Source organism: Tamandua tetradactyla, chromosome 1 (assembly GCF_023851605.1).
Source record: "Tamandua tetradactyla isolate mTamTet1 chromosome 1, mTamTet1.pri, whole genome shotgun sequence".
Classification (NCBI taxonomy): domain Eukaryota; kingdom Metazoa; phylum Chordata; class Mammalia; order Pilosa; family Myrmecophagidae; genus Tamandua; species Tamandua tetradactyla.
The window spans coordinates 126,100,318-126,115,518 of record NC_135327.1 but is presented as its reverse complement, the minus strand read 5'-3'; the positions used below and the strand labels follow the sequence as shown (position 1 = coordinate 126,115,518).

At 37.0% G+C, this 15,201-nt stretch overlaps 1 protein-coding gene across 2 annotated transcripts in view; it reads left to right on the top strand.

The window, feature by feature from the left end:
* Window positions 1-11,905, top strand: part of PTTG1IP2 (PTTG1IP family member 2) — a 51,170-nt gene extending 39,265 nt beyond the window's left edge. For both annotated transcript variants that reach the window (XM_077163241.1, XM_077163242.1), the window contains 3 exons: window positions 452-501; window positions 9,399-9,460; window positions 11,688-11,905. In XM_077163241.1, the coding sequence (XP_077019356.1) occupies window positions 452-501; window positions 9,399-9,412 (64 nt within the window). In that variant the 3' untranslated portion in view covers window positions 9,413-9,460; window positions 11,688-11,905. The remainder of the gene's footprint in view (window positions 1-451; window positions 502-9,398; window positions 9,461-11,687) is intronic.
* Window positions 11,906-15,201: the final 3,296 nt, after the last annotated feature.

The window sequence follows — 15,201 nt, the reverse complement described above, 5'->3', positions numbered from 1 at the left end:
TTTAATTAATAAAAAGCATAAAACATTATTTTAATTAATAAAAAGCATAAAACATATTACAGTATGTGTAAATATTATTCGCTAAAGACCTAAAGAAATAGGAAATATCCATGACTGAAGCGTCTCTTATCTGTAATTTAAATGGAAAACCCCGAAGCTGCTCTGCAGATATGGTGCAACAATTGTATACAGTTCTGTTTAACTCTGCTATTCACCCATTTCTTCTTTATTGATATTTTAAATTATCTTCCATTTATTTCAACTGTGTTTTTCTTAGTTAAACATTTTAATTATTTGGGTGAATAAATAACAGGAGAATTCAATTTAGTAAAGCAATGGCTATAAAATATTGCATAAATATTGAATAATGAAATAAAATAATTCCAATTATAACCTTAATTATTCTGAAACTAAACCTCACTAATTCTAAATTCACCATCATTTTAAACAGAATTGCTGGAAGACCAGAAGGAACTTATATTCACCATTGGAATCGTAGTGGCAAGTATTTTAATTTATTTGATGGATTTCCCAGACGCTTTCAATAACTAACAGCTGGAAGTCTTTCCCTCTCTTGTTCCAGGCATCAGAATTAAAGTATGAATAGAGAATATGATAGCAGATATCGGTGTTCTGACTTCTAAGAACATTGTCGAATTTAGCTGTAAATTCAACAGCTAGATTCCAATCAGTAAAATTACAATATTGATCCAACCCAAACTGGGGATATTAACAGGTGCCCCAGCAACCCCAAGTCCCACTCCACACCAGCAACTCCGCGCAAAATTATCTTTGCTTTAAGGAGTACTGGCAGACTCTCCCTGAATTACTTCAGTTCATCCTACCTGGCCCCTTGGCTGACTCTCCTTTAGGGGCATTCTTCCTGACGTCCGCACTTGTCAACTTGCTTCTTTAAACTTTCCCTTGCTAACTCCCCATCACTAAATGATAGTCTTACCCATCACTAAGGGATGATCTTACCCATCACTAAGGGATGATCTTACCCATCACTAAGGGATGATCTTACCCATCACTAAAATCTTGGCTTCCTCTTGCTACAGTTCCTGGGCAGACGTTCCCACACCTCTGCCCAGGTGTAGATCCTGAAACCCCAACCAGAGTGAGAACCTCTGCTCAAGGGAGGGATTGGATCACGAAAGATTGTAGCTTGGGATAATTTGACTGAGGGAAAGTTACTGCAAGATCCCTTTTAATTGCCATTAAAAATAACTTTGTGGGGGGGGCATACAGATTATTACAGTACACTGGATCTCAGGGACAGAATCATAGGGAAGGTAAAAAAGCCTAGGGCCTAGGAATCATACTCGCAGGTTGCAAAATCTGAACGAAGAGAGAGTAAACCTCATAGGGACACAGAGGAGATGTCAAGTACTCCAGTGCCAACTCTGAGATCTTTTTTTAATCTATAGATTTTATTGAAATATATCGCTTAACCATATATTCCATCCAAAGTCAGTGTGTCACAATATCATCACCTAGTTATGCAGTTATCACCACACTCAATTTTAGACCATTTTCATTGCTCCAAAAAGAAAAAATCGGACAGATATAATAAAAGAAAATCACAAACACCACAATTCTCCTATCCACCCCTGCAATTATTAGCCCCTACTCTTGGTATGGTGCACCTATTATTGTTAATGAAACAATATGAAGTTATTACTAATAAACATAGTCTGTAGCTTGCAATAGGTAGTTTTGCCCCATGTATCACTCTGTTATTAACTCTTTGTACAAGTGTCATGCATTTGTACTAGGTTATGAAAGAACTAATTATATTGTAGTGTTAATTGGTGACATACATGACTCTAAGCAACCCCTTTCAGCCAAATTCACCTACAATACAGCACTGTTACTTATAATCACAATTATGAGCTACACTCACCGCCATCCATTCCCAAACATCTAAGCTCAATCTTTTCAAAATTTCTGTACATATTAAGTAACCACTTCCCCTTCTCTAGCTTCTGTATATCTCTAGGTACCCTGTATTCTATGTTTTAAGTCTCTGCGTTTACATATTCTACTTAGTTCGTATTACTGAAATCATATACTATCTGTCCTTGTGTGTCTGACTTACTTCACTCAGCATTATGTCCTCAAGGTTCATCCATGTTGCTGCATGCTTTGGGACCTCATTCTTTCTTACTGCTGCATCATATTTCATTGTATCTATATACAATATTTTGCTTATCCAATCCTCTGTTGATGGAAACTTTGATTGATTCCATCTTTTGGCAGTTGTGAATAAAGCCACTATGAACATCGGTGTGCAAATGTCTGTGCGTTTCCCAGCTTTCAATCTCCAGGGTATATACTAAGTAGTGGAATTGTCAGGTCATAGCAATTCAATATTCAGTTTTCTGAAGAACTACCAAACTATCTTCCACAGTGACTGTACCATTGTACATTCTCGCCAGCAGTGAATAAGTGTTCCTATTTCCCTCACACTGTCTCCAGCACTTATAGTTTCCTATTTGTCTAATAGCTGCCATTTTACTGCTGTGAGATGATAGATATCTCATTGTGGTTTTGATTTGCATTTCCCTAATAGCTAATGAAGATGAACATCTTTTCATGTGCTTTTCATCCATTTGCATTTCCTCTTTGAAGAAATGTCTAGTCATATCTTTTGCCCATTTTATAATTGGATTGCTTGTCCTTTTATTGTTGAGTTGTAGGATTACTTCATATATATCCAGTGTATATATATATATACATATATATATATACCCTTATCAGATATATACTTACCAAATATTCTCTCCTACTGAGTTGGCTGCGTTTTCACCCTTTTAACAAGGTCCGTTGAAGCACGAAAGTACTCAGTTTTGAGGAAGCCGCATTTATCTATTTTTTTCTGGTGTTGCTTGTGCTTTGGGTGTAAGGTCTAGGAAACCATCTCTTTTCACTAGGTCTTGAAAATATTTCCCGATATTTTCTTTTAGAAGTTTTATAGTACTGGCTCTTATATTTGTTGGGTCTTTGATCTATTCTGAGTTAGTTTTTGTACAAGGTGTGATATAGGGTCCTCTTTCATTCCTTTGGATATGGAGATCCAGTTTTCCTAGCCCCATTTACTGAAGAGGCTATTCTGTCCCAGTTCAGTGGATTTGGCGACCTTGTCAAAAATCAATTGAACATAGATGTGTCTATTTCTAAACTCTTAATCTGATTCCATTTTTAAATGTCTAGCCCTGTGCCAGTACCATGCTGTTTTGAACCACTGTGGCTTTATAATTTTTAAAGTCTGGAAGTCTAAGTCCTCCCACTTCTTTCTTCTTTTTAAGAATATTTTTGGCCATTTGAGACTCCTTTCCCTTCCAAATAAATGTGATAACTAACTTAAGTCTGCAAAATAGATTGTTGGGATTTTGATTGGTATTGATTAAATCTGTAAATCATTTGGCCTTCCTTTGCATGATCATGGAGTGTCTTTCCTGTTATTGAAGTCATCTTTGATTTGTTTTAGCAATGTTTTGTAGTTTTCTGTGTACAGGTCCTTAAGATCCCCGGTTAAGTTTATTTCTAGATACTTGATTTTTTAGTTGCTATTGTGAATGGAATTTTTTTCTTAATTGCCTCCTCAATTAGCTCATTATTAGTGTATAGAAATAGCACCACTTTTTGTGCATTAATCTTGTATTCCACCACTGTGCTGAATTTGTTTATTAACTCAAGTAGTTTTGACGTAGATTTCTCAGGATTTTCTAAATATAGGATCATGTCATCTGCAAATATTGAGAGCTTTACTTCTTCCTTTCCCATTTGAATAACTTACATTTCTTTTTCTTACCTAATTGCTCTAGCCAGAACTTCTAGCACAATGTTGAATAATAGTGGTGACAATGGGCATCCTTGTCTTGTTCCCAGTCTTAGAAAACATGAGTACCATGTTTTCTGTGGGTTTTCCATATATGCCTTTTATCATATTGAAGAAATTTCCTTCGATTCCTACCTTTTGAACTGTTTTCATCAAGAAAGGATGCTGAATATTGTCAAATGCTTTTTCAGTATCAAGTGAGATGATCATGTATTTTTTTCCTTTTGATTTGTTAATGTGTTGCATTACCTTAATTGATTCTCTTGTATTGAACTGTCCACGCATACCTGAAATAACCCCACTTGGTCATGGCGTATAATTCTTTCATTGTGCCATTGGATTCTATTTGTAAATATTTTATTGAGAATTTTTTCATCTATATTCATTGGGGAAATTGGCCTGTAGTTTTTATTTCTTGTAGTATCTTTATCAGGTTTTGGTATTAGAATGATGTTAGCTTCATAGGGTGAGTTAAGTAATGTTCCCTTTTCTTCAATTTTTTGGAAAAGTTTGAGCAGAAAATGGTGTTAGTTCTTTTGGAATGTTTGGTAAAATTCCTCTATGAAGCCATCTGGACCTGGGCTTCTCTTTGTAGGGATGTTTTTGAAGATTGAATGAATCTCTTTACTTGTGATTGGTTTGTTGAGGTCTTCTATTTCTTCTGAAGTCAATATAGGTGGTTGTGTGTTTCTAAGATACTGTTCATTTCATTTAAATTGTATAGTTTGTTGGCATACAATTGTTCATTGTATCCTCTTATTCTTTTTTTTTATTATTATTATTTCTTCTGGACCCATGGTAATGACACCCCTCTCATTTCTGATTTCATTTGTTTGTGTCTTCTCTCTTTTTGACTTTGTCTAAGTAAGGGTTTGTCAATTTTTTTGATCTTCTCAAAGAACCAATTTTTTGTTTTACTGACTGTTTCTTTTTTTTTTCCTTCAATTCATTTATTTCTCCTTTTATTTTTGTTATTTCTTTTCTTATATTTGCTTTAGGTTTAGTTTGCTGCTCTCTCCTAGTTATAGCAGTTATTCAATTAGGTCTTTGGTTTTAGCTCTTTATTCCTTTTCTTTGGGGGGGGGCAGCGCATTGCATGTTCCAGGATCTTTTTAATTTAGGTGTTTAGAGCTATAAATTTCCCTCCCAGTATTGCCTTCACTGCATCCCATAGGTTTGATATGTTGTATTGTCATTTTCATTCATCTTGAGATATTTACTGATTTCTCTTGACGTTTCTTCTTTGACCCATTGATTGCTTAAGAGAGCAATTTTAAGAGTCTTGCTTGACCTTCATGTATTTGTGAAAATTTGGTTCTTCAGTGGTTTTTGATTTCTAGCTTTCATTCCATTATGATCAGAGAAAGTGCTTTGAATAATTTTAATATTTTTTAAAAATTGTTAAGACCTGTTTCATGTCCTGGCATATGCTCTATCCTGAAGAATGTTCCATGAGCACTTGAGAAGACTGTATACGCTGCTGCTTTGGGGTACAATGATATATATATGTCTGTTAGGTCTAAGTCATTTATCATTTTATTTAGTTCTCTATTTCCTTATTGATCCTCTGTCTAGTTATTCTATCTGTTAGAAAGAGTGGTGTGGTGAAATTCTCTACTATCATTGTAGAAATGTCTATTGCTCCCTTCAGTTTTCCAGTGTTTGCCTCATCTACTTTGGAACTCCTTTATTGGGAGCATAAACATTTATGATGCTGTTTCTTCTTCATGAATTACCCCTTTTATTAATATAAAGTGTCCTTCATTGTCTTTTTTGACATCTTTTCCTTTAAAGTCTATTTTGTCTGATATTAGTATAGCTACCCCAGCTTTCTTTTGGTTTCTACTTGTGTGGAATGTTTTTTTCCATCCTTTCACTTTCAACCTCTTTGTATCTTTGGATCTATGATGAGTCTCTTATAAACACCATATAGATAGATCATAGTTTTTAAATCCATTCTTTCAATCTGTGTCTTTTGATTGGGGAGTTTAATCTATTAATATTCAAAGTTATTTCTGTAAAGGCAGTGCTTGATTCAACCATCGTATCCTTTAGTTTTTATTTGTCCAATCTATTTTTTTCTGACTCTCTCTTTTTTATCCTTTAAGTTACCCTTACTAATAATCTTTAATTCTATACTTTCCTACAGACCTCTCTCTTTTTCCTCTTTTTTTTTTTCCAGCGGCCAGAACTCTCTTTAATGTTTCTTGTAGGGCAGGTCTCTTGTTAACAGATTCTCTCAGAATTTGTTTATCTGTGAAAATTTTAAACTCTCCCTCATTTTGAAGGGTAGCGTTCCTGAATAAAAATTCTTGGCTGGCGTTCTTTTCTCTTTCGGGATCTTAAATATATCATTCCACTGCCTTCTCACCTACATGGTGCCTGATGAGTAGTCAGCACTTAGTCTTATGTGGCTTCCCTTGTATGTGGTAAAAAATCACTTTTATCTTGCTGCTTTCATGACTCCATCCTCTTTAGCATTCAAAACTCTGATTAGTATCTGTCTTGGAATGGACCTATTAGGACTTATTCTATTTGGAGTTCATTGGGCTTCTTTGACTTTAATATTTATGTCTTTTATAAAGTTTGGGAAGTTTGCCCCAGTTATCTCCTCAAATAATATTCCTAACCTTTTACTTGTCTCTTCTTTAGTTCACCAATGATTCTTACATTTTTGTGCTTCATTTTACCAAACATTTCCCTGAAATCCAATTCAAATTTTTCCATCTTTTTCACCATTTGTTCTTTTGTGAGTTAAAAGTTTTTTGAGTTCAAAGTTGCTCTGTCCTCTAGCTCACTTATTCTTTCTTCTGCCTCTTCTAATCTGCTGCTCTGTCTCTAGTATATTTTTTATTTAATCTACAGTATATTTCATTTCTGTAAGATGTGCTATAATTTTTTTATTCTTTCAAATTCTTCTTTATGCTCTTTTAGTGTCTTCTTGATATCCTTTATCTCCTAGGCCATCTCATTGAAGTTATTTATGAGATTTGTTTGAACATCTTTGATTAGTTTTCCCAAGTTCTGTTTTCTTCTGACTTTTTAAGTTTGATCATTTGGCTTGCCATATCTTCTTGCTTCTTCATGTGCTTTGTGATTTTTTTGCTGGTTTCTTCGCATTTGATTATCTTGATAAGGTTATTTTGAAAGTTGATTTTCCTTTCTCACCTAAGATTTTGTAATTGCTTGGGTTTGTGTTGAAGGTCTCCTTTGGTACTTGGTTTGTCAGTAATTCCCAGCCAGTTCAGGGCTGGGGCCTCATGCAAGGGTTGCACTCCTTTTCAGAAGTCTGTTAGAGGTTAGGCAGAAAAGCAGCTTGCCAGACTGCACCTTCCCAGTCTTCTCAGCAGGTAGAACTCTTGGGACACCTCTTTCCCACAGCGCCACCTGCCCCTAAACTGCAGCAACCCAATGGGCAGGGACCCAAGCAGGCAACAATTCAGTCAAGGTTACAGGCTTCTGTGCATGCTGGAAGGGGTGGGCACTGTGCACCTCCACCGAAACTTCACTTGTGAGTGCAATGGGCCTGGTGACTTCCAGACTCCTGCATGAAATGACCTTAATCTATGGGCCTGAGAGGTTCAACTTCCCCAGCCAGCAGCCAGCCCAGGAGTGCACTGCTTTATCCCCACCAGAAAGACCCAGGCTGGTATGCACCTGCAGGTCGAAGGGGTGGGGGAAGGCACTGGACATTGCAATGCATTTCAATGTTCACCTCTCAGCTCCTACATGCAGTGGGCACCCTGAGCCTCTGTGGAGAAAGGATTGAGACAGTGGGAACCCGAGTCTCTCTTGACAGCCAGTAGTCAGATTGGCACTTCTCTGTGTCCCCCTCTCCTCCTGAGGGGAGAGTTTCCCAGTGTCCCCAAATCATGCACCCATAGCAGTTTGCCTCAGGGATGGGGGGTAGGCACTGGGCACCACAGCAGGGTCTCTGTGTGGGGATAAAATGAGTCTGCTGGTCCCTGGGTTCCCATGTGGGGACTCCAGGCTGTGGGGCTGAGAGGACTGACTCCTCCAGCCAGCAGCGGAGGGAGGAGTGGGCCGCTCCTCAGCTGCAGAATCCAGTGGCACCCAATGGCGGGCCTCAGGGTGGTTGCAATTGAGCACTCACCCCAGCTTCCCAGGCACAGTTTCTCTGCTTTCTCATCCAGTTCTTCCCTATATAATGCAAAGGTCCTTCGCTGGTCACTTGAACCCAAGAGCTGCTGTCCTGGTCGTTTTCTGCCTCTTTTCCAGTTGTTCCATAGTGGAGGAGTGAGCGTTGCCTTTTCTCTTCCGCCATCTTCTCCTTGTTCTTTTTATGTAGAAATTGTTTGGGGTTGTAATGAGATGATGAGATGTTTCAAAAAAGTATTTGAATGGGGTGCAAGGGTAGTTCAGTGGTAGAATTCTCACTTGCCGAGGCAGGAGACCTGGCTTTCAATTCCTGGCCCATGTACTTCCCAAAAAACAAACAAGGAAAGAAAGAAAGAAACAAACAAAAATTCAATAATTGGTGCTACAATAATAGGGTACTCACATGTCAAAAGAATGAAATATGACCCCCACCAAACAGCATACAAAAAAAAAACATTTGCGGAAGAGGAAGGATGCTGGAGTGCAGGGTGATTGCTGCCTCCAGGGGCAAAATCAACTAGGGAATGTAGAGAACTCTACTGCATTTCACTTTTTCTCCTTCCATGTTAAATTCCACATTACACTGGTCCAAAAGGAATGCGTTAAAAAGAATACAAGGTTGGGTATTTATTGATTTTCAGTAGAAACAGCTATCTATTCACAGATTGAGAACAATTAGTTATACCACATTCATTGCAGAGAATAAAGTGCATTCAAACTCACAAAGCAGGATTGTTTTCTGCCCAGGAGAGAACCCAGCAGATCGCCTATATTCAGGGGTTGAATAGAGGAAATAGGACCCTTCGAAAGGAATTGAGAAGATGGGAAATCAGTAGACAATGGTGTAATAGAGCTCAAGGGAGAAAGGTCTGCATGAGTGTCCCTTGGTCTCACATATTGGGAGGTTCTTGGTGATCTGTTGGAAATGGAAGCCATGGAGTGCTTATGTGAGACACTTACTGTAAGTGAACCTCTGACCTGTGGAACAGGAAAATATGGAGCCTGTAAAGCACACCTGCGTATTATTTGATCGCAATGCTCCCTCCACATGGAGAGTTATTTTCCAGGAGTGGTGGTAGTATCGTGCTTGTTGGTCCGTGCTTCTCTCCAAGAAAATGACTTCAGAAGGTGATTTGCTGGTATTAGGGCTTCATTCAGCATTCACAGATGTCTTGTCTCTGGGGACAGCTAGGATTGGGAGCACCCACCAAATATTTTACTTTTTCCTCTTTGTCAAATTCATTCAAGTTCATACTACCTTACGTCACTTGAGCTCTAAATATTAAAATACCAGTATTATTAAAATCTCAGAATAGAAATCCTTTAATTATTTATAAATATTTTGTGTGTTTGACATTTTTAAAAATTAGGTAAATCTTCGATGGCCTTTCTGAGAAAGAATTTGAATAGGTAAATTTATTTTCTCTTCTCATAGTATATGATGGATAACTGAAAAGAAACCTCTTCCAGAGAGAAAAAGAAGTTTTTTAAACAACGGTAAGCTTTCATGTCATATTGCATGAATTTTCTGCATGCTTTGTTTCCCTTCCTAGTAAGCAGCTTTTCAGAAAGGTAATCAGAATCGTTAAGAAAGAAAATGGAAATCAAGTCTGTTAAAAGTAAACAGCAACAAAAAAAAAAAAAGAAAGAAAGAAAGAAAAGAAAAGAAAAAAAAAAGTGAGCAGAATCTCAGAGCCTGGAGATGTGTAATCGCATAAGGCTGCAGAAAATGGAGAAATAACCAAGTGAAGCTGCCTTAGTTGAAATCTGGGCTTTTCCATTTACTAGTGATGGTGTATTGGGCAATATCTTAACCTCTGTGTACATTAGTTGCTCATTTGTTAATATTATCTATAATAGTGACTAATCATGGATAGCTCTGAAGAAAAAAAATGAAATTTTACAGGTAAAATTTTTAGAATTGTCCCAGGCACTCACTAAGTCTTCAGTAGGTATCCATTGTTACTCCCTGAGAATCACAGTTCTCAGCACTGAAGGCTGCCTGACCCAGCCCTAGGGTCCTCTTATCAAATCCGGGGTGTGTTAGATGAGACAGTTACGGGGCTGTTACTTGGATTACAACCTAGTTACAAATTGACTTTGAATGCATGCAAGTGTTGTATGCTTTTCAACAAGGTTAATCACACAGGCATGCTTTAACTGCTACCTCCTGCCACTGCCTGCGCAGAAAGGCAGTCCCTAAACATACCCATAATTCTGTGACTCCTGAAGTAGTCCATGCAGATTAATACTGAGTTGGGGCAGGAAGTGCTAGAGCCCTCTAGAAGGCTGCCGACTCCTAGGGGCCAGAATGATCTCCAGGGGAGAGAGAAAATATACGTTTAAAAGAAGGGTAACACTGCAGTGACCACATATCATTCAAACCAGGGCCTGTTTGAGAGTTAACGGGGCACTATTAATAGTTACCCTGGAAGAACAAGTATAAATCAGGACTACCTGCAGTCATGCCGGTTCACACCCACGGTTGTAAGGGAAATGTGCACATTTATTTGTCATTGAAGGAAATGGACATTTATACAAACTTTTTAGAAGGCAACCTGGCAATATCTATTCAAATTAAAATTTTTGGTACTCTTAGACCTAGTAATTCTATCATTAGAGAACTTTTCCTTATAGAAACATTTGCATAAATCACCTATGTATTATTTGAACCATATGAAATTTCTGTTATTTGCCCCTTGTGACACACTAAAAGGGCGATTTCATATAGTCCAAACTAATAGAATGTTGAGCCAATCTAGGTATTGCAGAACCTGAAGCTTATGTAATTTAGGGGGACCTCTTCATGAAAAAAAAATTACATTTGTGAATTTTACAAAAATATTTGACTCTAATAAGCACATATTTAGGACCCTTCCCAAGGCCTTGAAAGACCTGGGGCAAATGTGGAGCCCTAAAGTTTAAGCTGCACCACACACACATAAATTCTGTTAAATTACTATTTTGAAAATGAGAATATACATTTCTTGACTAGACTTCAATAGAAATGGTACTGTCATAACTATATATGGGGATTATAAATTAATTTAAAAAATTCTAAAAGTGGTTTGCTAATATGCATCAAGAGCTTTACATTTTTTTTCACTCTTTACCCCTATAATGTCACTTTTGGGTATTTATCCTAAAGAAATAATCAGAAATTTTTTTTAATATTTAACTCTATGATCCATTTCGAACTAATCATGGCGTGTGGTATGAGATTCGGATCTAATTTTACCTTTTTCCAAATGGCTAACCAGTTGTCCCGACCCACCTTATTTTAAAAGCCCATCTTTAACACTAGTCCATGAAATGGAGTCTTTCTTCATAGATTAAATTTCCATATGCCTTGGAGTATATTTCTGTACTTTTTATTTGGTGTTATTGGTCTGTCTGGCTAATCATTCCCTGATACCACATTGTTTAATTATGGAAGATATATATAAATTATTTTAATATCTGATAATAATAATCCCTCCCCTTCATCTCACGTTATTCCTTTTTTCCACTTTTTCTTAATTTTAAGTTCAAGCAGAATAAAGATGAGTTGTTCACGCTAACTTGAGCCAGAGCTAGAAATTTCACAAAGCTAAACATTTGGTCTTTGGAAAAGATTATCTATCATTCTAGAACTTCCATAGGTACTGCATGCAAACTAATTCATGAACTTGCAAAGATTTCCTTCTAATTTATTTAATTTTGTTTTTCTTTTCATTTTTTTTAGCAACATCCGATCAGTAGAGGAGAATTCAATGATATAAGAAAATTTCCTACACCCCCTGCCTTATACCACCTTGCTGTCCAACTTTTGTACTAGAGTATTTCATTTGAATCAAAATGCTATTGCAAAAAAAAATGCTATTGCATGGGTAAAATGTTATTGCAGAAGAGATTTCACTATGCAGTTGATCATATGAAAATCATATAAAGACTTTTGCATGATTTTTTTTGTTCCATTTTTAATGTTCTTTTTTTGGTTAGGTTTTCTGTTAAAAATAAAACAATGAAACATTTAAAAATTTAGACCTAATATTCCAAAACTGCCTTCCATAAGGAAATAATTTGAAGGCTTAGAATAAGGAATTGAAACTTACTAGCATAAATTATGGAACTAGGTTATGGATTCTTCTTCATTCCAAATTAGTAAATTTTAAGAAAAAAATAGTGAACTTCATTGACAGAAAAGGAACTAACCCCCAAATGTCAGAAAACTAAAATGTGAGAAGGGAGAAATAAAGAAACACAAAGGCTGGATTTGGAGGAAGTTTCTCTTTGAGTGATGAGAATAGGAGAACAGAAGAGAGTTTGAAGAGAGAAGCATCTTGCATTGGATACCCTGGGAAACAGACTCTAAGACAGAGATTTGACTTTTATTGGGGAGTGCTCTCAGGAAGGGAAAGCCCAAGGGAGAGAGAAAGAAGCAGGCTTGAGCAGAGGAAAAAGTTGAATTGTGGTACAGCTGCAATTGAGGCAAGGGAGCCAATATCCCCCTATCACCTATCATTAGGTGTGGGATGCCTACGAGACAGAGGCATTATTTTGAGTGAGATGGCTTCCTTCAGCTGAAAGCAGTTCCCGTGAAGCACCTGGCAGCTGGGGAGAAAATGCCTTGTCTTTTAAGGAGAGAGCTGGGCAGCACACCTTAACAGCTGTCTGGTTTGGGAGATTGAGAATAGTGGCCATGAGCATAGAGGATTTTGAAGATGCCCTATTATTCATCCTTCTTCCCCTGATTTTTTAGCAATTTCTTTAGAGCCTACATAAATGTTTAATTTTCTTTCTATTATATCTTTTCATTGTTATTGCATTGATATTTCTTTGGATTGACCCGATGCAGAGATTGGGCCATATAATTACCTCTCTAGGTTAAATAAATTTGCAATGGAATTCATTGTGATGGTGACTGAGAAGGAAAAAGTAAGTAAACAGAACATGGTAGATTTATTAGAAAAAGAAGACAACCAAAAACAACAACAGTAAATAGATGTCTTGGTGTGCTGGTTTGAAGCTGCTATATACCCCAGAAAAGGCCATGTTCTTTTAACCCATTCCTGTGGGTGTAGACGGTGAAACCTTTTGATTAGGTTGTTTTAGTTCAGATGTGACCCACCCAACAAGGTCTTAATACTTACTGGAGTCCTTTATGAGGATAAAAGACAGAAAAGCAGAAGGAACACACAGGAAAATCTCCCAGAGGAGCTGAGAGAGAAAAGCCCTGGAAGAGCTAAAAGAGGATCCACAGAAGCTCAGAGAGAGAGCCACTGTAGTCAGAAGCTGAAAGCAGTAGAACTCAGGAGCGAAGGTCTAGCAGATGCTGGCCATGTGCATCTCATGTGACAGAGGTGGCCCAGATGTGGCAGTGGCCTTTCTTCAGAGTCTGGGTATCCTGTTAATGCCTTAATTGGGACAATTTCATGACCTAAGAACTGTAAGTTATAAGTTAATAAATCCCCATTGTTAAAAGCCAACCCATTTCTGGTATATTCCACTCCGACAGCTCTAGCAAACTGAAACATTTGTTGAAGTAGGAAAAAAGGGCAGATCTAATAGGAAAGAGGGTGGGAAATGTAAAAAGTGTGGCCATAGAGTAAAACTGTCACATAAAATAATAAGAGACGGAATGGTTTATTTAGATCAGGGGTTGGCATACTTTTTCTATAAAGGGCCAAAAGATTTCTATATATTTCTTTATATTTATATGAAGTAAATATTTTAGACTTTGTCATAACTACTCAATTCTGCTGTTTTAATGTGAAAGCAGTCATAAACAATAAATAAATGAATACATTGGTTGAGTTCCAAAAAATTTTACTTACAAAAAAAAAAAAACCATGCAGGAGGCCAGATTTGGTCTGCAGGCAATAGTTTATGGACCCCTGTTTAGATTATTTTTGAAAGGCCAATGACTAATGGGCCAGTGCTTGCCTAGTTTGAATAAACTAATTTGTAACAAATTTTTTAAAGATACCGAATAAAATTGCCAAAGAAGATACAAAGAGAAAACGAGAATAAATTACTCAGTATGTAACATGTAGTCCCATCATTTTTTAAATGCATGGGTGATTATTTATATACCCTTTCTTTTCATGATTTACTGTTTTTTCATTCTTCATATTAATACTCTTACCTCAGAAATACTCAATTTTTTAGATAAAAGCAGCAATTAATCCAGCCAACAGCTGCCACCCTGATAAATTCAAATGAGTTTTGCCACACACATATCATAAGAAGTAGCTAATCTTATGATAATGTATGTAGCAGTCACCGAAAATAATAGATTAGACTTCTGAGAGACACAGGTGATGGGGAAAGGGATCTTTCCATTCAATTTGTGTAGCTTCTCATAAATTGTTTAACCTCTTTATTTCATTATGCAACTACCCAATGAGAATTCATTTGATACTTTCCCAGAGTTTTGAAGTCTTAAACAATAATTTTTGAGCACATGTGAACAGGGTATTAAATGCCCTTTTGGAATAAGCTACTATTTTCCACATCCGAGTTGCTTCCCTGCCAAATTCATGAGCAGGATGGGAATGCCTTCACTGGACCGTAGGTGAGATGAAATGACCCTAATCCTCATGACAGTTCAACCAGTAGACGTCTACTCCAAAACTTCATCTCGTCTTATAAGTTGGGTACTCAGGTCATTAAAAAAGAAATGTCAAGAAAAGTTTTTATGTCTCTTAACTGTCTTTTGGTAAACATAATGCTGTTGAGTTATATATTGAACATGCCAGAGGTTAATGAGCAAATGCGATGGAAAATCAAGGAAAAGTACTTAAACTGTTCCATCCTCCTGGGAGAGGCGAGCACACCAGTTCACAAGGAAAGGGTGAGTGGCAGAGTGGCAATAGCTGTGTTAACCTGACTCCATAAATTAGATGATCACTGTCTGAAACGCCAGCTTCTGGTTGGCTGTAAAAAAAAAAAAAGTGCCTTAAGAGGGAGAGGTGAGGGGTATGGGATGTATGAGTATTTTTCTTTTTATTTCTTTTTCTGGAGTGATGCAAGTATTCTAAAAATGATCATGGTGATGAATACACAATTATGTGATGATGATATGAGCCATTGATTGTGCACCATGTATGGACTGTATGTGTGTGAAGATTTCTCAATTAAAATATTTTTTTGATTATTTTTTTTAAAAAATGCCTTTAGTCACGTCGGAGATCCGGATTCGATTTCTGGAACCTGCCCATGCCAACAAAACAAAAAGTGCTTTTTTTACTTTCACT